Source organism: Aquarana catesbeiana, linkage group LG01 (assembly GCF_042186555.1).
Source record: "Aquarana catesbeiana isolate 2022-GZ linkage group LG01, ASM4218655v1, whole genome shotgun sequence".
NCBI lineage: Eukaryota > Metazoa > Chordata > Amphibia > Anura > Ranidae > Aquarana > Aquarana catesbeiana.
In genome coordinates this window covers 650,868,553-650,893,104 of record NC_133324.1, presented here as the reverse complement: position 1 = coordinate 650,893,104, position 24,552 = coordinate 650,868,553, and the positions used below count along the sequence as shown (strand labels likewise).

The following is a 24,552-nucleotide window of genomic DNA, read 5'->3' as shown; positions in this document are numbered from 1 at the left end:
AGGTGTACACTTGTGCTGATGGGCATGAGTATAGTGCTAGTATTGCTGACAATATAGGTCCTTTGAATCCAAATTTGGATAGTACCATTTCCATATATGTCCAGTGGACTCTATCGAAGGCCTTCTCTGCGTCTATAGATAGCAACAGAGAAGGTGTCCGATTTTGCTCAGCATAATGCATAACATTTATTATTCTTCTCGTAGCGTCTGAGGTTTGCCTCCCCTTCACAAATCCCATCTGGTCGTGCTGAATAATGGAGGGAATGATGTTCATCAGTCTTTTGGCTAATAGTTTTGCATAGATTTTAATGTCTGTGTTGAGAAGGGATATTGGTCTGAAATTTGCTGGTGTGGTGGGTTCTTTTCCCGATTTGGGTAAGGTTACAATGTGAGCTCTCAGCATCTCTTGGGGGAAAGATGATGTTTCCATTGCCTTAGTAAATACCGTTTGCAAGTATGGAGATAATGTGTTTTGAATGTTTTAAAATAATAATTGGAGAACCCATCAGGTCCTGGTGATTTTCCATTCGGTAATGTGGCTGTAACTGTTTCTATTTCTTGATTTGTGAGTGGTGCATTTAGTTCTTTTATTTGGGTGTTTGTGAGAGATGGGAGGTGAATGTTTTGTAAGAATTGTTGTATCTTTTCCGTGGTCGGTTGTGGTGTCGACGTGTCATTATTTAGGTTGTATAGCACACTGTAGTATTTGGCTAAGTGATTCGCTATGTCTTGCGGGTTGGTAATTTTGTGTTGTAAGGTGGGGTGTATCAGTGTGCTATCTTGGATTTGATATGTGCCGCTTTAATTCTGTTGGCTAGGTATTTGCCTGCTCTATTAGCATTGGCATATTAAGTAAGTTGCAGCCTTCTGAGGTGTCTATCGTATTGTTGGGATAAATGTTCTCTTAGGCTCTCTAAGTGATGAGAGTTTGGTAATTAAAATGTCGGTGGGTGATTGTTTAAAGGTTTCTGCAGTGGGCATTCCAAAGTGTATATGGGTCGTTTACGGATGTATTATTGAAGAAAAATTCTTAAATATGTTGAGAGATCATTTTTTTGGGTTTGGTGTTCTTGTAACAGCCTAACGTTGCGCCAGATGGGGGAGGAAGGGGAGACACCCTGTTCGTTTATAGATAGAGCTATCACAACATGGTCTGACCATGTGATATCGTAGATTTTAGCATCTGATATTTGTTGCAGCAGCCATTTATCAGTGAAATACATATCTATACGTGAATATGAGTAGTGCCTATGGGAGAAACAGGTGTAGTCTCTTTCGTTTGCTTGGATACATCTCCAAGCATCAAATAGGTCTTCCGTGTGTAGCAGTTTGCGAAAGGATGCTGTGCCACTGGGTTTACTTGAGGTGCTGTCCATTTTTGGATCTGGTGTTAGATTAATGTCACCGCAGATCAGGAGTTTCCCGTATCTCATTTGTTTGGCTTTTTTGATGACTTTATAAATTGAAGTTGGCGTGTGTTCGAAGCATAGAGTGTTACCAGTGTGTTTGGTTGAGAGTTCCGTACCCGTGACAATGAGTTATCTGCCACTGCTGTCAGCATACGTCTCCTTGTGCTGAAAAGAAAGTGAGTTCTTGAGGCCTAACATTACCCCTCCCTTTTTGTGGTTGGGAGTGGACACCATAAACACATGTGGGTAGTCTTTTTATGTGAACATTGTGGTGTCTTATCTACTTGAAAGTGGGTTTCATGTACTGAAAGTATATCTGCTCTCTGTTTTACAGGCTTCTTTCCACAGTGAGAATTGTTTGGTTGGGTGGTTTAATCACCTAGCATTGATCGATATGCAGGTAATCGTCATGTTGATTTAAGTGTGCTTTGCTGGGTGGATAGATTGTGTGGGTACTCACTGTGATCCTCGGTGCTTTGTGTGGACTATCGCTGTATGGAAAGTTGCAACTTGTCTTCTCCGATGGAGGAATATTCATAGCTGCGGGCTGTGCTGTATGCATTAAACAAGGAACAAAAGGAATAAAAAATAGGTAAAGTTAACGAAAAGAACATAAGAAATGGATCTTGGAACGAATCCTGGTGCAGACATAACTGCTATCTGCGTTAGGAGGGTAAAAGGAGAAAAACTCGTTGACTCCTGTGACCGGAGAGTCTAGTGGTTTCCAATGTTTGGTTGTGAGCTACCACCGGTGTTTTTTCTTGGTTGCGCGTTTTGTGTGATACCACTTGCCATTCGTTGGGGACCTGGTGTGGTCGCAATGTAGATGGCTGATGCGGTGCCTGATCTGGGAGAATATCTCAATTCCGGAGGGCTATGACTCCCTCTTCTAGCGTGTTCATGGAAATGGTGGTTCCATAATGCGTTATGGAGAGAGTTGCAGGGTATTTCCATCTGTGGAGAATTTTTCTGGTTTCGTAGAGCCTTGGTGATTGTCGCCAGATTGCGGTGAAGTTGTAGCGCGTGTCTGGAAAGATCAGGAGGGAGACGTATAGTGGCATATTGGGTAGGTATGCTGTCTGGTTTACGTGACACTTGTAGGACCTGTTCCTTCACGTGGTAGTAGTGTACCCTTAATAATACATCCCTTGGTGTTTCATCAGGGGGGAAGGAAGGTTTTGGGAGCCTATGGATTCTGTCCACTATGAGGTCTGTTGGGACCAGAGTCTGGAATAGGGTCTGGGCATACTGTAGGAGTTGATTGGGTGGGACAGATTCTGGGATGCCTCTAATTTTGAGGTTATTCCTCCTGGATTTGTCCTCCAAATCTGTGATTTTTGTCCCTTATCCATGCGATTTCTTCTCCCTGAGCAGTATGTGCTTCAACTAGAATGTTGTAGGAAGACGCATATTCATCATCTTACTTTCCATTCTATCCACCCTGTTTCCCACAGCCTGAACTTCCCTCTGACACTTGTTAATCGCTGTGATCAGGTCGGCTTGCAGTGAGGATCTTAGGGACAGCAACATCTCTTTCAGCATAGTGTCAGAGATGGGTTTGTCTGATGTGGGGAAAGCTGCTATGGGATCAGTGGAGGGTGTATCTGGTGAGGTGGCAGCATGCTGTGGCCGTGTTGGGGAGTGCTTCCTCTGCTTTGCCGGGCTTCTGGTGGATGGGCTGGATGCACCGGAGGAGGATTCGTAATATGTGTGCGCTGCGGAGGGTGTAGAAGGCTGTCCCCCGTGTCCGTTGCGGGCTTGCGGTCCGGCCTTTGCTCCCGGGCGCCGGCGCCATTTTGTTGGAGTCCTTGCTGGCGCGCCATGAAGAAATCCAGCTTTGTGGGCTGCTGCGGCGGGTTCTTTCTGCGCCTTGGGAGGCAGTGTGGAGGTTGGATGACCGTGGATGGAGCCGGTGGGCTCAGATGAGGACGGATACTCTCCAGCGGTGGACGGAGCTCCTTTCTCAGGCGTCCTTCTTAGAGCCCGGTCGCCACGCCCCTTATGCCAAGTAAATTGATACCCAACATATCACGCTTCAAAATTGTGCCTGCTCATGGAATGGCGACAAACTTTTACCCTTAAAAATCTCCATAGGCGACGTTTAAAAAATTTCTACAGGTTGCATGTTTTGAGTTACAGAGAGGGTCTAGGGCTAGAATTATTGCTCTTGCTCTACCGATCGCAACGATACCTCACGTGTGGTTTGAACACCGTTTTCATATGCAGGCGCTGCTCACGTATACGTTCGCTTCTGCAGGCGAGCTCGATGGGGCGCATTTAAAAAAAAATGTTTATTTTACCATTTTTTATTTTTACACTGTTTTTTAAAAAAAAAAGTCACTTTTATTCCTATTATTGTAAACATCCATTGTAATAGATAAAAAGCATGACAGGACCTCTTAAATATGAGATCTGTGGTCAAAAAGACCTCAGATCTCATATTTACAAAATTTACAAAAAATGGCCCTTTTAAGAGCTATGGGCGGAAGTGACTTTTTAACGTCGCTTCCGCCTTGCAATGGTATGGAGACGGGTGGGGGCCATATTCCCCTCGCTAGTCTCCCTGCCACTGACGTGAGAGGATCCGATCGCCGCTGCCGACGGCTCCGGTTAGCGGCGGAGGGCACTGGATCTCGGCAGGAGGACGGGGCTCCCTCTCCCGCCTCCGATAAAAGTGATCTTGCCGAAAATCTGCCGCAGAGACCGCTATTATCTGAAACCGGACCGCCGTCCGAAAAAGAGGATACTGGGGTTATGGCAGATAGCTGCTGCTGCCATAACAATGATATTCCTTTTCAAAGTTAGGATGTATATCGGCATGCGGCGGTCCAGGAGTGGTTAAAAGAACTGGTTCTGTTGAGACTGTTAGCCATTGCTAGTAGGTCCTTCCCTACTTGTTTTTCTCTGATACTGCTTGCTGATAAAATTGAGGCAATGCTGGGATTAGGAAAGGTTATGTTGAGCAGCGTAAAGATTTGCTATTTGCCAGTGTCCAATCACTTATAGGTGGAGCATAACCCAGTGGTCTAAGAATGAACTATCCTGTGATGTACTCAAGGAAATGTATTTTACAGGTAAGTTAAAAATCCTGTTTTGCTTCTAAGGCCCCTTTCACACTGGGGCGGGGACAGCATCGGTGGTAAAACGGCGCTAGTTTTAGCGGCGCTATTCGGCCGCTAGCGGGGTGGTTTTAACCCCCGCTAGCAGCCGAAAAAGGGTTAAAACCGCCCGCAAAGCGCAGCTGCAGCAGCGCTATGCCAGCAGTATAGCCGCCCTGCCCCATTTAATTTCGACGGGGAGGAGCGGTGTATACACCGCTCCAAAGATGCTGCTAGCAGGACTTTTTTCAGCGTCCTGCCAGCGCACAGCTCCAGTGTGAAAGCCCTCGAGGCTTTCACATTGGAGAGACTGCAGCAGCTGTTTCAGGGCGCTTTGTAGGCGCTATTTTTAACGCTAAAGCGCCCCAGTGTGAAAGGGGTCTTGCTGTACTCCTTGCTAAGCTTTGATATGAGAAGGCAAAAGAACAAACTATTTCACGAGCACTCAAAAGGCCAGTTACCAGTCAGGAATAGACGCATGGTCTATGCAATCTCAAAGGCAAAGGTTTCAGTGGTGCAGCCCACCTCTTGCAGGGGAATCTAACGAGAAACTGCAAATAACAAATTGGGGTGCAAACACCTAGTGCATTACCCAAGGTTTATTAAAGGAAACCAGCCAAATGAGTACTCAAATGACACAAGCAATACGCATGACACTCTGGTCAATCAACGTGGCATCAGATGAAGAGCAGTCGGCGATATTGGCAAACTGATGTGTTTCCTGGATGCATCTTTTTCCTTAGAGCTCCTAATGCACTACAGGTTTGCGCCCCCTGTGTGCTCTTATGAGAAACCAAAACCCTGCCTTTACCACAACGCTGACACCACACGGAGATGCAATGCAGAGAAAAAGGATGGTTGGGCTTCATGTATACTGGTCTACATTTACTGCGATTGTGGGAAAATGCAAAACTTGGCAAAAACGTGTCACGGTTTTTGTTTTTGCGAAGCCAGCGGTCAAAACGTTCCTATCCTGAACATGATTCTTCTGCGTTCAGAAGAGAGAGGTTGAAGCTCACACGCCAGCTCCTACACACTGCTAAAAGTCTATGTGTACATGGATACATAGGCTGTTATGGAGTTGACTTTAGGAGCTTTGGCTTAAAAATAAATAAATGAATTTTTAAATGCCTAAAACTCTTAGGGGCTGCCAGTGTACATGAAGCCTAAGTAAGTAATGGAACAAGATCAGCTGTAATGAGACCACAAGCAATGTTTGTGACTAGTTCTTTGCAATCTGTCTGCCTTTTTGGGCATTTCAGTTGCTCTTTAGTTTGTTATAATACTACCACCAAAGGCAATAATGACAACACCAACAGGATTTAAAAAAAAAAAAAAAATTGCCTTTGCGGTAACTGCTAACATGTTAAATTTTGGGTTGGAGAAAAATTATTTTGGAAAAAAAAAAAAATCGACATGTGCTTGTATAATAGCCATTTTTTTTATTATCACACAAGCGATATCACCTGTCCATAATAACTTTTTTTTTTTTTTAGGTTGGAAGAGTGTGGATAGTGTTCCTAAGCTGGTCTCTGAATACATGGCAAAAAAAATGAAAGTTGACGAATTTGTAACACACACTTTGCCTTTCGCTGCTATTAATGAAGCCTTCGAACTGATGCACACTGGAAAAAGGTTGGTTTATTTCATACATTTTAAATACTGACATCCATTGACGTTCCTGTAGACATGAGATCTGTTGGCCAGTCTGAAGAGTAGAATATGTCTTCAGGCAAGTTTTGACAGTTACTGTACATACAAGCCCAGCCATCTAATCTGGAAACAAACTAATATCTGGATGATTTGCCTAAACTGATTGTTTCCCCCAAGATAGTGCCAGGAATGTTTTCAGATATCTTTAGGCCGGTCATGTGATGTGGCCTGGGTGGTTGGCTGATGATGCAGAGAGTGGCAGTAATCTAATGATTTTAGCAGCACTGTAAATGAAGGGAGCCAAGGTGACACCCGCTTAGATGACATGCCCATGGCACTCATTCTGCTGCCTCATTCTTCCAGGTTAAATGATGCTGGGTGCCAATCTGGTGGAGTGAGTCTATCTTGTGGCACAAAAGTTCTACAGGCAACAGTTGTAATTATAGATGACTATTGCAGATTAGGCTGTAGCTTTTCTTTTAATTCTAGACACAGTCTTTAATATTACAAGCCTGGTGATATCGCAGGTAGTAATGAAAGCGGTTTCTCTACAGGAACAAAGTAAAAAGAAAACCTGCTCTAGAGGTGGGGAAGGAGGTTTAGGGATACATTTCGAATAATGCCAGGACATACACTTTTAGGTGCATACTGATATGCAATTAAAGGAAATGGTGCATTTGACACTCCCAAGCTTGTTAAATGCTAAAGAGGCTTTAGTGCTGGAATAAAGGAGAAGGATGAGGAAAGAAAAGCTTACAGAGTACAGTCTTCTTTTGCAGGGACCCTTTTGCTGCCAGAGCTGTTTTTGCATTTTTTTTTTACATACATGTTAAATTGCACATTTTAGGCCTGAAGATTAGTTAAAACCTCCAGACCTACGCATTTTCAAAGTGGAGACCCTGTAGAATAAAATGGTGGTATTTTTTTTTTTTTTTTTTTTTGTTCCGTAAAAAATACACTTCACGTATAGTATGCACAAACCGTTTATTACTCATTTTTGGTAATTCACAAATGATGAGATTGTGTTAAGTAGATACCAAACATGTGAAGCCTTTATTGCATGTGTCCATGAAACCATGACAGCCTTTGGTACCCAAAATGTTCTATAAGTAAATCTGTAAAGGCTATAGAAAAGACAGTGCACAAGCATCGTTTTGACGCCTTCATATAAGCTTTTATTAAAAATAGTTTATGTGGTCCTCACAAACGTTCTTTATAGAATTGCTATATCGCATAAAATGACTTCCAGGAATGGCCCCGCTCAACATTTATTGCACAGAAGACTCGATCCTGTTATGCCGTGTACACACGAGCAGACTGTCCGGCAGAAAAGGTCAGACGGAATCATTTCGACGGACATTCCAATTGTGTGTGAACTTCATCGGACTTTCTCTTTTGAAAATTCTGACGGACCTAGAAATAGAACATGTTTCAATCTTTCCGACGGACTCAATACCCATTGAGAAAACCGTTCGTCTGTATGCTAGTCCCACGGACCAAAAACGACGCAAGGGCAGCTATTGGCTACTGGCTATCGAACTTCCTGTTTCTAGTCCCATCATAAGTCATCGCGTTCTAAACGATTGGACTTTGGTGTGATCGTGTGTAGGCAAGTCCATTTCAGCAGAACTCTGTCGGAAAGACCGTCGGAGTCTACTCTGACGGAAAGTCCGCTCGTGTGTACGTGGGATAAGAGAGTATGCAGCCGCTGTCTCTAGCATTCATTACCAATAACCAGTTTCAAAGGCACACCTTCATCAGTTTAGCATTAAAAGTGAATTATTATAGAATTATTACTCTGCTCAGCACGCACACCTCCTACCCATCTATTTATCCAGGATATAAAAGGTCTACACACCAATGTTAAAATGTCAGGTTTCTGTGATGTAAAAAAAAATGAGACACAGATAAATAATTTCAGAACTTTTTCCACCTTTTTAATGTGACCTATAAGCTGTACAACTCAATTGAAAAAAAAAACTGAAATCTTTTAGAGGGGAAGTAAAAATAAAAAAACTAAAATGTGGTTGCATAAGTGTGCACACCCTGTTATAACTGGGGATGTAGCTGTGTTCAGAATTAAGCAATCGCATTTATACACAACTTCCATCATTTAAAGTGCCTCTGATTAACCCCACATAAAGTTCAGCTGTTCTAGTAGGTCTTTCCTGACACTTTCTTAGTCGCATCCCACAACAAAAGCCATTGTCCGCAGAGCGCTTCCAAAGCATCAGAGGGATCTCATTGTTAAAAGGTATCAGTCAGGAGAAGGGTACAAAATAATTTCCAAGGCATTAGATATACCATGGAACACAGTGAAGACAGTCGTCATCAAGTGGAGAAAATATGGCACAACAGTGACAATACCAAGAACTGGATGTCCCTCCAGAATTGATGCAAAGACGAAGAAAACTGGTCAGGGAGGCTGCCAAGAGGCCTACAGCAACATTAAAGGTGCTGCATGAATACCTGGTAAGTACTGGCTGTGTGGTACATGTGACAACCATCTCCTGTATTCTTCATGGGGTAGAGGGGCAAGACGGAAGTCTTTTCTTACGAAGAAAAGCTAAATTTTGCAAAAAGACATCTGAAGTCTCCCAAAAGCATGTGGGAAAATGTGTTATTGTCTGATGAAACCAAGGTTGAACTTTTTGGCCATAATTCCAAAAGATATGTTTGGCGCAAAAACAATACTGAACATCACCAAAAGAACACCATACCCACAGTGAAGCATGGTGGTGGTAGCATTATGCTTTAGGGCTGTTTTTCTTCAGCTGGAACAGGGGTCTTAGTCAAGATAGAGGAAATTCTGAACAGTTCCAAAATCCCAGTCAATATTGGCACTAAACCTTCAGGCTTTTGCTAGAAAGCTGGACATGAAGAGGAACTTCATCTTTTAAGCATGAAAACGACCCAAAGCATACAACCAAATCCACAAAGGAATGGCTTTACCAGAAGATTACAGTTTTGGAGTGACCCAGCCAGAGCCCAGACCTGAATCTCATTGAAAATCTGTGGAGTGATCTAAAGAGGACTTGGCACAGGGATGCCCTCGCAATCTGACAGATTTGGAGGGTTTTTGCAAAGAAGAGTGGGCAAATATTGGTAGTAAAGATGTGCCATGCTGATGGACTCATACCCAAAAAGACTGAGTGCTGTAATAAAATCAAAGGGTGCTTCAACAAAGTATTAGTTTAAGGGTATGCACACTTATGCAACCACATTATTTTATTTTTATTTCTCCCTTCGTCTTTCAGGACAGCACCTGGAGAGAGCGCAGCTCCACCCACTTTCCCAGGAAACACTGCAGTCAGTTTCTTTAAAGACCGGACACTTCCACCATGGCCTCAGTTGTAGTGTTTCCTCCGCCATGGTGGAAGCGCTGCAGGGAACCAGGGGTGTGCTGCGCTTTCTCCAGGTGGTGAAAGTTAGGGCATACCGGATCGTTTTTCTTCTTTTCCAAGACAGCCCAGCATCCTCCCTGACGTGTGGGGGATTCTCCGGTGCCTCCTCCTCTTCATGCTCGGCGAGAGCCAGGCTGCGAGGGTCCCCCTCCTACAGACCGGTGGCAGGGCTGTGGAGTAGAGCGGCGTCTATTCCACGGGCCGCACGCCTTCCGGGTTCGGATGGCAAGCGCGTCATTTCCGACCGGGGGCGGGGCCTCGAGCGGCGCGACGCGGCTTCCGGTTCCGGCCGCTGGAACGCAGGAGGGGGGGGCGGTCTCCATGGCTGATTTCATTTCCGGCCCTCACAGCGGTGAGCGGCCCGGGAAAATCAAATAAAAGAGCACAAACGCCGCTGTGTGTCCTGTCAATAATGGAGGACGATCAGACGGCGGTGGCAGGAGCAGGAGCCACAACAATCAGCCAGGCTCAGGTAAGCAGGGATACTGGTCTCTGTCTTTACTCTATGGGCATTTATAATGTTTATATATTATCCCTTCCCTAAAAAAAAAAAAGTGGGGAGCCTGCAGATTACTTGGTCCTGAGTACTAAAGGAGGGATAAGTGATTAATTATGTTTTAAGGTGGATCTGTGGGGTGATTCACCGGCTGTGGAACAGATCATAGGTGTTAAAGGGTTAACTTCCTTGGTGGTGTTTTTTTCTGTGTTCCTTATACAGCATGTAAGCTGTTGTTTGTGAAATATGGTTCAGCTATTGTCTTTTTTCCCTTGGGATATTGCAGAAGGCTAAAGAAAAGACCAAGCATGTCTCCCCTATTGTTAAAAGGAAGTGTCCCTCTTGTAAGGGGTTACTGAGGGATTCCTGGCCCAAAGTATTATGCAAATCTTGCATTACGGACATAGTTAAGGAGGAGACAGCTCCTGCTAGTCCTGCAGCTCAACAAAGCGAATTGCTAAGCTCTTTCAGGAAGGAACTGGCAGACACCTTTTGAGTCCTTCAGGTCCTACCTAGATAGGCGTCCAACGGCGCATAGCAGTGTGGTGCCACATTCTCAATCCTCTGTTTCAGCATCCAGAGGGGGCAGCGACTCAGAGGAGGAGGAAAGTAACATTTTACTAAATTCGGAGGAGGAAGCAGAAGACGTAAATGAAGCTTCTTCTCCTTCTTCTAGGTACAAGTTATCCCTTGAGGAGGTAGATGATCTACTAAGAACAATTCATACTACCCTTAACATCACAGAGGATAAGGCTCAGCTATCCCTACACGATAAGATGTTCCAAGGCCTCGGAGAGGAAAAACACAGGGTTTTTCCTGTACATAAATTCCTATCAGAGACCATTAAGAGGGAGTGGAAGGATCCAGAGAGAGCCCCCTTCTTTTCTAAATCCCTCAAGCGAAGGTTTCCGTTTGATGAGGATAGCTCGCATATTTGGAATAAAAAGCCAAGACTAGACGCAGCCTTTTCCCAGGTATCTAGGAATACTGACCTGGCCTTTGAGGACATGGGTATCCTTAAAGATACCATGGACAAAAAGGCAGACTCCCTATTAAGGAAGGCATGGGATTCTTCTTTAGCAAATTTGAAGCCTGCCATGGCCTCAACTGTGGTAGCCAGAAATCTGGAACACTGGCTGGAGCAGCTGAAAATCCACATTGAGGCAGGGACGCCTCGTAAGGATCTGCTAGATACGCTACCGGTGTTATCAAAGGCGGTAGGGTATATAGCAGATGCCTCAGCGGAGTCAATCAGGATGTCAGCCAGATCCACAGCTCTGATAAACTCAGCTCGCAGGGCGTTATGGGTCAAGACATGGACAGGGGATACTGCTTCAAAGACAAAATTATGCGGTTTACCCTTTGAAGGTGATCTAGTGTTTGGCCCTGGGCTGGAAGCTATTCTTGACAGAACAGCTGACAAAAAGAAGGCTTTCCCTATAAAGAAGAAGGTACTTCCGCAAGGCAACAAAAATTTTCGTGCTTTTCGAAAGACCCCAGATACCAAAGAGGCAGGCTACAAAAGGCCTTGGAAGTCTCAAAGAGGGAGGGGTAAGTCAGGAGTACTTTTTCGCCCCCCAACCACAAGCCCAAAAACCCAGTGACGGTCACCCAACTGTGGGAGCAAGGTTACAGACCTTCTTTTTACAGTGGAAGACTATAACAAGCAGCCAGTTTATCCTCAAGACCATCTTGGAGGGTTACAGGCTGGAATTTTCTCAACCTCCTCCTGTGCGTTTTTACATAACCCAGGCTCCCCGAGACTCAGAAAAGTCACTAGCAATGACAGCTATCCTGAAGGACTTGATGCTACAAAAGGTGATAGTGAACGTACCCCCTGGGGAATTAGAACAGGGGTGCTATTCACACATATTTCTTGTGAAGAAACCGTCGGGAAAATTCAGGCTCATCCTGAACCTGAAGATTCTAAACAAGACTATCAGGTACAAGAAGTTCAGGATGGACACAATATTCTCAGTGAAGAATCTCCTGACCCCGGGATGTTTTATGGCTTCCATAGACCTGAGAGATGCATACTTGCATGTACCAGTAGCGTCAACATCTCAGAAACACCTAAGGTTTGCGATAAAACTGGGGGAATCTACCCTTCATCTCCAGTTCAGAGCTCTCCCTTTCGGGCTGTCATCTTCTCCGAGGATTTTTACAAAAGTCCTGGCTGAGGCCTTGGCCCCACTCAGAGTAGAGGGGGTATCAGTCCTGCCCTATCTGGACGATCTACTAATTTTTGCCAAAACAAGGGACCTGTTAGTGAGAGATCTGGAAAAGACAATGAGACACCTGGTAGGTCTAGGATGGATAATCAACGAGGAGAAATCAAACTTGATTCCATCTCAGACCATACTATTCTTGGGTTACACGATAGATTCCATCCAGGAGAAAATTTTTCTCCCCGAAGGGAAGAGGGAGAAGCTTCAGGAGGCAGTGAAGAAGACGCAGACAAATATGCCAATCTCCATAAGAGCAGCTATGTCGGTCTTAGGGCTACTCACTGCGACTATTCCAGCGGTGCAGTGGGCACGTCTACATGGAAGGGAGCTCCAGCAGACAATTTTAACGAGTTGGTCCTATGGAGAGTCCCTAGAAAAATTAATAAGGATACCTGCGCGGGTTCAGAGGAAGCTTTGGTGGTGGAGAAATCACTCAAACCTGAACAGGGGTCTGCTCTGGAGTTTTCCTTTGCAGAAAAGATTAACAACAGACGCAAGTTCCTGGGGTTGGGGCGCCCACCTGGACGAGCAGATGGCTCAGGGGAGTTGGACAGACTGGGAAGCCAGAAAGTCCTCCAATTGGAGAGAGCTGAGGGCTATTCTCTTGGGTCTATGGGCCTTCGAAAGAACAGTCCGGGGCCATCATGTTCAGGTCCTATCGGACAATGCCACAGCGGTGGCCTATATATCAAGGCAGGGAGGAACAAGGAGCAGGGCTCTGCTATCCTTGGCACTCCAGATTCTAGCCTGGGCAGAAGACAGGCTAAACTCCATAACAGCGATACATCTGAAGGGAGATTTAAACCTTATGGCAGACTTTCTGAGCAGAGAAAGAGTACTGGAAGCAGAATGGAGTCTGAATGTAGAGACTTTCCAACAACTAACAGAAAGATGGGGAATGCCCCAAATAGATCTTTTCGCATCCCAAAAGAATGCAAAAGTAGAGGCCTTCTTCTCACTGAACAGGCAGGATCAGGCAGAGGGATTGGATGCATTAGCGCAGCCATGGAAATTCCAGTTGTGCTACGCCTTTCCCCCCTTTCAGATGATCCCCTTGGTCTTAAGAAAGCTACAGAAAGAGAACACGACTATGATTCTGGTGGCTCCTTTCTGGCCCAAACGGGCTTGGTTCGCAACAATACAGGGGATGGCGGTGGAACCTTATTGGGAGCTTCCGCTTCGGAAGGACCTCCTAACGCAGGGCCCCCTTCATCACCCAAATACCCAGCATCTCAGGTTGACAGGTTGGTTACTGAGGAGCAGATGTTAAAAAATAAGGGCCTTTCAGATAAACTGGTCTCTACCCTGCTGAACAGTCGTAAGGAGGTTACCAGGGCCATCTACTTCAAAACGTGGAAACGATTTAATAGCTGGTGTGCGATTAGGATACTTTCGCCACAGGAAATCGCTCCAGTGCTAGAGTTTCTCCATGAGGGAATGGAGATGGGGTTGGCAGCTAGCACCCTAAAAGTGCAGGTAGCTGCATTATCGGTTTTTCTTGAGAGGCAGTTATCAAGGGAGCCGCTTATTATTAGGTTTTTCAAGGCATTGGCCAGAGCTAGGCCAATACCTTTTAAGTTTTTTCCTAGATGGGACCTGTCTGTGGTTCTGCGGGGTCTAATCAAAGGGCCTTTTGAACCTCCAGAGGAAGCGTCAATCAGGCTATGGTCGTTAAAAATAGTCCTGTTAGTAGCAGTAACTTCAGCTAGGAGAGTAAGCGAGTTACAAGCTCTTTCCATAAGAGAACCCTTTTGTTATATTTTTCCAGACCGGGTAGTGCTAAAAACTGACCCGGGTTTCTTGCCAAAGGTGGCATCAGCATTTCATAGGGAACAAGAGATAATTCTCCCTACCTTTTTGTCCTAACCCGTCCAGTGCTAAGGAGAGGTCTTTCCATTCCCTGGACGTGAGAAGGTGTTTATTACATTATATAGAGATAACGAAAGATTTTAGAAGATCAGATTCGCTCTTTGTTCTCTTCTCTGGTCCACGGAAGGGGTATAGAGCATCCAAAAGCACCATAGGTAGATGGCTCAGAATGGCCATCAGCGAAGCTTATAAAGCTTCAGGAGCAGAGCCCCCTAAGGGGGTAGTAGCCCATTCAACAAGGGCAGTAGCAACGTCCTGGGCAGAGAGGGCAGGGGCTTCCCCGGGTCGGATCTGTAAAGCGGCCACGTGGACAAGTTTCTCCACCTTCACCCGCCACTACAGGTTGGACTTGCTATCAGCAGCGGAACAGTCGTTTGGCAGGAAGGTCCTGCAGGCGGTGGTCCCACCCTAGAGTAAGTACTCTTTTATCATCTCCAGGTGCTGTCCTGAAAGACGAAGGGAGAAAACCCTAGTTAGACTTACCGGTAACGGTATTTCTACGAGTCTTTCAGGACAGCGCCGATGACCCGCCCTAAGTTTTGAGGTTGTAAGATGTGTTATTGCTGTGTTCTGCTTATCTAATTTCAGCATGGCTGGAGGTACTCTATGAACAACTGAGGCCATGGTGGAAGTGTCCGGTCTTTAAAGAAACTGACTGCAGTGTTTCCTGGGAAAGTGGGTGGAGCTGCGCTCTCTCCAGGTGCTGTCCTGAAAGACTCGTAGAAATACCGTTACCGGTAAGTCTAACTAGGGTTTTCCCTCCACCTAAAAGATTTCAGTTTGTTGTTCAACTGAGTTGTACAGTTTATAGGTCACATTAAAGGTGGAATTTATATGTTAGTACAGTGGTCATCATTCTCCCCCCTTAAATGCTATCACATAGGGGATAAGCTCCACTGCAGCTTATGAAGCACAGGAAGTGATGTAATACACATCGCTTCTTGGTTAATTCACCAGGAGTATCAAAAGATGGAGTGTGTGTGTAAAAAGCTGCCTTATGTCAGTGACAGCAAAAGAGTTTGGGTTGCTGGAAAGGCAATAATTGGGAGATTTATCACAAATAATTTTTGTTCATAAATAGGAATATTATGCTGTCCTATCTATCTGCTGTGGTCCAATTAAAACCATTAGCACCACTTTCCCTAAACGTCTTTCAGGACAGCACCTGAGAGTGGCTCCTCCCACTTGCCAACAGGAAACACTACTTCCACCGAACTTAAAAGGAGGCCTCTTCCCACGTTTCGCCAGTTTTTGTGTTTTCTCCGGCAGAGAACACCTAGTGGGGAGTCAGGAGCTCTTAGGTGTTGTCCTGAGAGTCCAGGCTTCCTTCTCCACTGTTTATGTACCTCAGAAAGCTGTTCCTCCCATACCACTGGGAGCTGCTGGATGGGCTCCTTCTCCTCTTGAGTGCTTGGGGAGCGGATCTGGTGCTTGTTCCGGTGCTTTTGGAGTCCAGAACCGGCGTGTTGGCCACAGACCGGGCTGCAGCACCGCTATGGAATGTTCGGTGGCTGCAGCAAGGCCCAGGTAAGGGTGGATGTGTGTACTACCCTATTTACTTTGGGGTCTGTCTCTTTCTCTTATCCTTCCCCCGGTGGCAGGGGCCTGTCTGGGCACATACTGTTCTTACTGTTCTCCCTGTGCACCTGTGGTGAGCATATTTGAAGGATTCAGGTTGACTCACTGGGATGGTTTTGACTTGTGTTTCTCTTCCCTTCTTTTTTTTTTTTCCCACGGCAGGCTAAGAGCTCTGACCTGGTGGTTTAGAAGGGAATGCCCTTCATGCAAAGTGAAATTACTGAGGGATGGAAGAAGACACTGTGTCAAATATGCATTGACTGCCTAGTTAAAGAGAAAGCTTCTTCCGCATGCAGCGATTTGATTGCATCAGTTAAAGAACTGGATGCTACCATTCAACCGTTTCGCTCTTCACTTACAAATCCATCCTTGAGTCAGCCGTCTACCGCAAAATCCTCTCAGGGCTCACTGTTTGTTCTGGTGGTGGAGGCTGAAGTAGGTCGTCCTACCCAAGAGGGAAATTCCTCCCTTCATTCCAAGGAAGATTCAGAGGAAGGGGTGGAAGATGCGCCTTCTAAATGCAAACTGTCTTTAGAGCAAGTAGATGGCCTGTTAAAGGCAATTTATGCTACCTTGGGCTTAGAAGAAGAGAGAAAATAATTGTCTCTGCATGACAGGATGTACGCAGGTCTTAGTGAGCCTAAAAATCGTACTTTTCTGATACTCAGTAATCTCTGAGGCCATTAAGAAGGAATGGGCAGAACCAGAGAGAGCCTTTTATCCCAAGGGCCCATAAAAGGCTTTTTTCCATTTTGATGAAGACCCAGTGGCACTTTGGAATAAAGTTCCTAAACTCGATGCAGCCTTCTGCCAGGTTTCCAGGTCAACTGACCTGTCATTGGAGGATATGGGAATATTGAAGGATCCCATGGACAAAAGGATGGATCAACAACTTAAAAGAGCTTGGCAATCTCAAACAGATGATGGCAACTACTTGCCTCTCTAGAAATAATGAATATTGGGTAAACCAGCTCGAGACCCATATAGCGGATTCACCCAAGCAAGAAATTCTCGATTCCTTCATGACCTTGTCGGGGTCTGTAGCTTATATTTCAGATGCATTGGAAGAGTCTAAGTATGATGGCAAGATCTGCAGCCCTAACTAACTCCGCCAGGAGGGCTCTCTGGTTGAAGACCTGGCCGGGCGATGCAGCATCCAAAAGTTAAACTTTGTGGTGTTTCGTTCATTGGAGGTTTATTATTCCGCCCTGATTTAGATTCAGTTCTAGATTGGACAGCTGACAAGAAGTCCTTTCCTGCCAAGAAGAAAAGGCAACCGATTAAATGGCTTTTTCAACCTCAAAGGGCTCAGGAACAAAGTGGCAAACCCCAAGAGAAAAGATGAAATTAGCCAACGTATAAGGGCAAAGAGAATGTGCTTTTCCATCCTCCTGCGTCAACCAACAAAACACAATTACTCTTCTTTGCCAGTGGGAGGAAGGCCTAAAAAATTCCTCCCTCACTGGGCAAGCATGACAGAAAACCAATATATTCTAAACATGCTGTCCCAGGGATACTAAATAATTTTCGGATCCTCCTCCAGAAAGATACTTTGTGACAAACCTACCAAGGGATACCACAAAAGCCCTAGCTATGAAGAACCTGTTAAAGCTATCCGGAAGTTTTTGTTTTTTGATCCTCAACTTGAAGCAACTGAACAGTCAGTCCTATACAAGAGGTTTCGTATGGAGATGTTGGTCAGAAAGGTTACATCAGCCCTAGGAACTTTAACTATGCCAGCCATCCAATGGGCAAGGCTACGTTTCAGGCCACTCCAGAATTTCCTCCTAAAGGTATGAAACCACAGGCTGTAAAGTCTAGATACCAAAGGTCAAAATCCCCACCAGGGTCAAGCGGACACGGTGGTTGAGGAATCAGTCAATTCTGTCAAAGGGCCTATTTTGGTCCTTCCCGATCGAAAAAATTGTGACAGACACCAGTGTGTGGGGATGGGGAAGCCCACCTGGATCAGAATTTGACACAGGGAGCATGGTCCCAGAAAGGCAGTAAAGGCCTCAAATTTGATTGCATTGGCTGCCTTCTCTCCAAACCTCCTGGGGTTCCATGTGCAGATTCACAACGCCACTGCCGTAGCCTACCTGAACAAGCACGGGGGCACCTAGGGTCATCCACAAGTGGACCTGTTTGCATCAAAAGAAAATGCACAGCTCATTCATTTCTTTTCCCTTCACCGAGACAACCGTTCTCAGGGGATAGATGCACACCTTTGTAATTTTCACCTGGGTTGCGCCTTTCCCCCATTCCAGCTAATTCCGTTAAGGTTAAGGTAGATACAGAAAGAGAGTGTCGGTAATTCTGATTACTCCATTCTGGCCGAAGAGAGCTTGGCTTTCCACCATTCTGCAAATGGCAGTCCAAACCATTCTGGCAGCTTTAAACCTGGCAGGATTTACTACTGCAGGGTCCAGGGTATTACCCGGATGTAGCCAGGCAAAGCCTCACCGCCTGGTATCTGAGGAGCAACTATTAGGGAATAAGGGATTATCAGAACCTCTAATAACCACTTTACTTTCCAGTAGGAAGAAAGTAACTAGAACTATATTTACGCTAAGGTTTGGAAGGTCTACAATTCTTGGTGTCGTTCGTCAAATAGAACTTTGGAAGATATTGTGTCAGTTTTAGAATTCCTAAAAAATTGTGTGGACAAAGGCCTTGCAGTTAGCACCATTAAGGTGCAAGTGGCCACATTGGGGGTTTTTTTGGAGACCAATTACTTCAGAATCTTTGGTCGCAAGATTTTTTAAGGGACTTACTAGATCTAGACCAGCTCCAGCTAAACATTTTCCCAAATGGGATCTGTCAGTGGTTTTGCAAGCCTTCACAAAGAAACCTTTTGAACCGTTACAATGTCTTCTAACCTTTTTAAGATTGTGTATTTCTAGTGGCAATCACGTCTGCAAGAAGAATCGGTGAGCTGCGCGCTCTGTTAAACAACTTTTTTTTTTTTTTTGTCCATTTACCCAGACAGGATTATACTTTAAAACGGATCCGGGGTTTTTGACCAAAAGTAGCGACGGTTCATAACCGGTCGCAGGAGATCCTGCCAACCTTTTGCTCAAACCCTTCGGGGGGAAAAAGCCAATTTCATTATTTGGATGTGATAAGAATCTTATTGCGTTACTTGGAAGTAACAAGGAACTTTAGGTCTTCAGACTCCTCTTTCTTTTTTGTTCTCTTTTCTGGCAACAAAAAGGGCCACCAAGCATCAAAGGGGTCAATTGCTAGATGGATTAAATTGGCTATTTTGGTAACTTATGCTGGCCATACACTATACGAAAAATCGGCCAAAAAATTGTTCATATAGACACTTTGTACGTTTTTCGGTAAGTTAATGGGCACAAATCGATAATCGTTTGTGACGTTTTTGTGGGAAAAAAACGAACGGCAACTTTGGAAAATTTCTGCCGAAAGTACGATAAATTGCAAGGTTAATGTGTTTCCCGTCCGAACTGTCTGCACTAGGTATATGTAAAAAAAACGAACAAAAAATTATTTATTTATGCCCACTGAACGATTTATCGGTCATTACATGATGGCACGATCGTTTGCGGTCACGGTCGAACATTCGTTTTTCGAAAATGTGTTCGGCCGATTTTTCGTATGGTCAGCATTACTCTCAGATGGGATTGTCTCTCCCGCTGTGAATTTGAGCACACTCTACTACAGCTCTGGCCACTACATGGGCAGAAAAAGCTGGTGCCACCCCAGATCAAATTTGTAAGGCAGCCACATGGTCAAGTTACCTAACGTTTGTCCATCATTACAGACTGGATCTTCTGTCAGCAGGTGATCGGGCATTTGGCAGAAAGGTCCTGCAGACTGTGGTCCCTCCCTAGTTGGCAAGTCTCATTTATCCTCTCAGGTGCTGTTCTGAAAGACATTTAGGGAAAATTCAAGTTGGACTTGCCAGCAACTTGTTTTCCAGGAGTGTTTCAGGACAGCAACGACCCGCCCTTATTTTTATGCTGTGATTAACCATATTATGATTGTGTTCCAGCCTGGGTCAGAGGTACTCTACTACAGCTGGTGACATGTAGGAAGATGCCTCCTTTTAAGTTTGGTGGAAGTAGTGTTTCCTGTTGGCAAGTGGGAGGAGCCACTCTCTGGTGCTGTCCTGGAAAGCAAGTTACAGGTAAGTCCAACTTGAATTTTTTTAGCTTTTGACTCTTTGCATTCTTTTACACAATGTGAATAAAAGCTAAGTATTAATGATTTTTTTTTTTTTACCTTTTTCTTTTTCTTTCAGCATTCGTAGCGTTTTGAACTATTAGCGAATGCTTTGGAAGAAATCATTCTAAACCAGTGGTTCAAACGTCGGTTAAAAGAATCTTACTATTCTGAACAAATGTGTTTTATGTTCTTCACAGCAAATCCAGTTTTTTCTTCTGAGAACTAATTTTGTAAGGCGGTTTAGATTTTTATTAAACATCTTCGTTCTCTGCATTGATTTATATATTATTTTTTTTTTCAAGTTCTTTATGCAAGATTCAAAAGGTAGCCAAGACAACAAATCAAATCGGAACACTGTAAAAGTAGTCATGTTGCAACAGTGCATCCAGTATATAGGTTCCAAACCCAGAACGTGGGCATAACAGTAGAACCACTATTGTTTTCAGGAGAAGACTACTAAAATGAACACATAGGTGGATACCCAAGTTTTTTTTAGAGTAGAAGAGAGGACAGAAAAAGATAGAAAAGGGGGGTAAAGGTGGGTAGTGTGTGGGGGCAGTCAAAGGCAAGTTCGCTGGACAGGGTGGATCCATTAAGGCAGTTGTGGAAGGCCATCTAGCAAAGATCGTCCTTCTTCAGAGTATATGAACATGTTCCAGTGAAGCCATGTTTTCTTGTAACGCTCATGCTTGTTTTGTGCAGTTAACATCAAGTCTTCCATTTTGCTGGTATCCTCAACCATTTTTAGCCACATTTGGATAGTTGGAGGGTCTGGTTCTTTCCATCAAGTGATGCAATGCTTGGCAGTGTCAAGTAAATGACGTAGTACTGATTTTTAAGTGTTCTTGCATAGCAAGACCACTTACTGTTATCTCACATATATATTATTCTAGCCAAATTTACCACCCTAACTCCTCCCACAGTTTTTATACTACATAGACAAGTAATATACCAAAACGTACGGATTGTTCCCGATTGGTGCTATTACTTTGTGGAACGTTTCGCCAAATGGTTCACGAAATATCGTCGTTTTTGCGGCGAAATTGGTCCCATAGGAATGAATGGGGAAATGTTCAAAACTAGAGTGGGAGGTGACAAAAGCTGAAAAATCAGGACATGATTTATAAACTGCCACCACTCCCTCATTTTCAAGCCCACCTACACAAATCTTCAAAAATCTATCAAAACGTTCAGCTATCCCTGCTACCACTAAACATGTCCATGGCTAAGCCATAGTCCTGATAGTTTTCACAATATGATCATTTGTTTGCATCTCACGCCGTCCATTGACATTCATTGAAACTCTACTCTAGCCCCTTCAAATTTGAAGGGCAATATCTAAACTGCGACTGTGCCTTCATTTTTAATATTTCAGAGACATACTATGCATCAAAATCTAGGTCTGGGTCTTGTGATTCTCACAATATAAAGATCTTCACTGTAGGATTTATAGTTTTTAAAATACGACCGTTTGAAGTACTGCACAGTTATTACAGCTATGATCCTGTGTATTGTGTATTGAGCAGTGGTTGTGCAGCATAAACAGGGCATGAGCGTTGCCAGGAAACAGTGGTTGTAAACACTGATTATCATCAAACAGCACACCTTCACCTCCATTCTATGTCAAGATGCTGAGACCCCCCAAATGCATGTGGTCATACCTTCATCTGCTAGGCTTGATAATGCTACTGGTGGAGGCAAGAACACTTCACACAATTTCCCCAGAAATTGTAGCTTTTCTAGTTTTATATGTTGTAGTTGGAATGTCAGAGCAGTGTAAGAGGAAGTAGGCAGGGTCCTCTGGGACCGTACGGTCTGTGAATTTTTGTGTGAGTCTGCGCACCTCTTTCCAGAAGGTCTCTAGGGCCGGGCAAGCCCAGAACACATGTAAGAGCGCCCCCCTCGCCTCCCGGCATCTCCAACACCGATCAGAGGCCCCCGGAAAGAAGCAGTTTAAAACAGATGGAGTGTAGTACCATCTGTTGAGCACCTTATAGTTGCATTCTTGGACACGCGTACAGATGGAGGATTTAAGGGCAAACCACACGATTTTGCTATCCTGTTCGGATGTATCGTCCCAGATCTGCTTCCCATTTGATTTATATTTTTGTGTGTGTTAAGACCTAAATGCTAGCATGCAATGCTTGCATAACAAGCCATTAACAAGCTTGCATGAAAGTAAATATGAATGTTCAAACGCCATAGGGGACAGTATGTAAAATGTGTCATTTTCTTTCGTTGACCCCTTTCTAACATGCAGATAAGAATAGAATTTTATTATACTGTTTTATATCACTTTACCCTATTGTGACATCTCTTTGCATTCTAGATGTGCATTTAAGGGTTTGTCACATAAAGCCCTACACCTCTCTGCTAAACTCTGCTCTTTAGGGCCCATTCATGCTTAGTTTCACTGTGATTTATCATGCCTTGCAATAAGGTAGCCAGTTTATTATGAATGGGCTGCCAACGAACCACAATGGATGGAGAATTTGCCTGCAGCAAAATAGGGATGTGCCAAAGCGTGAAGGGGCCTTTTTAAATATCGGTTTTCTGACTGACACTAAGTGGCAATAGCTGCCTCTAGCAGATCTTAAAGTGAAAAATTTAATGGTTTGGCATCACTTATCCCTGTATTTTTTTTTTTTTTTAATCTTTAGAACACCATCTATTCTACAAATGCACAGTTAATACAAAATGCATCCATGACATATGGTACTTTTTTTTTGTTTTCTTTTTTTTTTTTTTCCTTTCTTTTTTTTAAAGAGCATAGTAACTACTTACTATGTGATTGAATGGGCCCTATTTGGGCGGGGAAACGTGAAAAATCACTCCTGATTCATTCACATTTGTGTATAATCTGAGCTTTTGCTGAGAAAAGACTTGTATAGGAGCTCAAAACAGTTAAATTGGGGTTTTTCAAACTAGTTGGCTATAGGAAATATGGAATATTTATAAACAATGTTTCATCTTTAGGAGCTTCTGTTTGCGTTTTAAACAAGTTTTGCATACAAGCTCATGGCAATGCAAATCCCACTTTAAAGGATAGGTTTACCTTTAAAAAAAAAAGATTAGAGATTATGTGTATTTATTTTTAAGGAGCCTGCAGAGCATTGCTCCTGCGAGTCAGCAGATTGTGGGTGCAATGTCCAGCCCTTGCAAACTCTCTCAGCATAGCTGTCTGCCTTAACCTCGTATGGGCAGATGGTTACCTGAGAGCAGGAAGAATCAATGGACTATGAGGGAACTCGCCAGCACCCTCACAGCTCATGTACAAGCCATCAGCAGCAATGGATTGCAGGACGTGTCGGCATTCATTTAAAGGAAACTGCCGCTCTGTTTCTAATAGTGACAGTGGGTGCTGGGAGAAGAGCCGTGGCTCACTGTCACAGGGATGGGGGGCAGTGGGGGGAGAGCTGCAGATGCTGGAGCATGTAACATGTTCCCTAAGGTGAGCTTATCCTTTAAGAGGTCAGCTACAGATCAAAGGCTTCTGTCCAGGAATTGCATCCCCATGCACTTGTATGGGGAGAGAAGCAGTCAGACACACAACACAATAAACACCTTCCAATAAAGTAATGTACTCATGGGGTTTATATACCAGAATTCAACATGTAGTTTATTGATCACTTTTGTGTCATTAGTACAGAAATGTATACTTTTTGGGTACCTGATATCAAAAATTCTCAAGCATTAAGAATACACACAAATTACCTTATTTTGTTTGGTCATGCCCTCACACCGAAAAAACTTGGAAGCTGCAATGTGCGTTGATGGCATAATAATTCAAACCATAACATGCATATTTATCATTATTGCCTTTTTTATTAGGTTTCCATCATTCCAAGAGCAAAAATTTGGGCCAATAAAGGTTGCATTGTTTGGTTAAATGGGTTAAGAAAAAAAACATGGGTAAAAATACGATCAAAGCCAAACTTTTTTTTTTTTTTTTTTTTCTTCTTTTTCTACCAGAAATCCTGAGATGTGTGCCTTCTGTTAACTGGGTACTGGGGCCATTAACCGATTGGGAAGTAAAGATTTGTCCTTGCCTCCTGAAGCTCTATTTGCTTCAGTGAAGATTATAGGTGGGCTAGGTAAATAAAGTCCCTTCCATGAAAATTGACTTTAAAATATTTAACCATTTAAATATTAGTACTTGGAATAAGAAAGCAGGAAACATTTGCCTTTTCAATGATTTATTCAACAAAAATATCAATAGATTGTAATGATGTACTGTAGAAAAACATATGTACACCCTTGGCATCAAAATCTGCCTCCTGGTTTGTATAGCTGCCCATCAGTGTCTGACATTGACTCTGTAAAATCTTCTTTTTTTTTTTTTTTTTTTTTTTTTTTACCAGTTCCGTGCATAATTTTTTAAATTGCAAGATGTTTTGTAAAAAGAAAACAAAGTAGGTATGGCACTGTTCTGTTAATATATATGTTCTTGGTAGCAGATATTTGTTTGGAGGGTTAAAGAGAAATGCTAGTAGACCCACTTCCACTACCATTAGTGGATATAGTCAAATGGGAGGCAAAAAGATAGAATACATCTAGCGCTGTTGGTAAGTACTGTTAATATGCCTTATTAGTGCGAGTCAAAAAATATAAAGTATGCTTGAACGG

General features: G+C 43.9%; 1 protein-coding gene across 1 annotated transcript in view; it reads left to right on the top strand.

Annotated features, from left to right (window-relative positions):
* The window catches only part of LOC141110032 (alcohol dehydrogenase class-3), a 40,204-nt gene extending 20,005 nt beyond the window's left edge, over positions 1–20,199 (top strand). The window contains exons 8-9 of the mRNA XM_073601279.1: positions 6,004–6,142; positions 20,003–20,199. Coding sequence (XP_073457380.1) covers positions 6,004–6,142; positions 20,003–20,027 — 164 coding nt within the window. The 3' untranslated portion in view covers positions 20,028–20,199. The remainder of the gene's footprint in view (positions 1–6,003; positions 6,143–20,002) is intronic.
* The last annotated feature ends 4,353 nt before the right edge of the window (positions 20,200–24,552 follow it).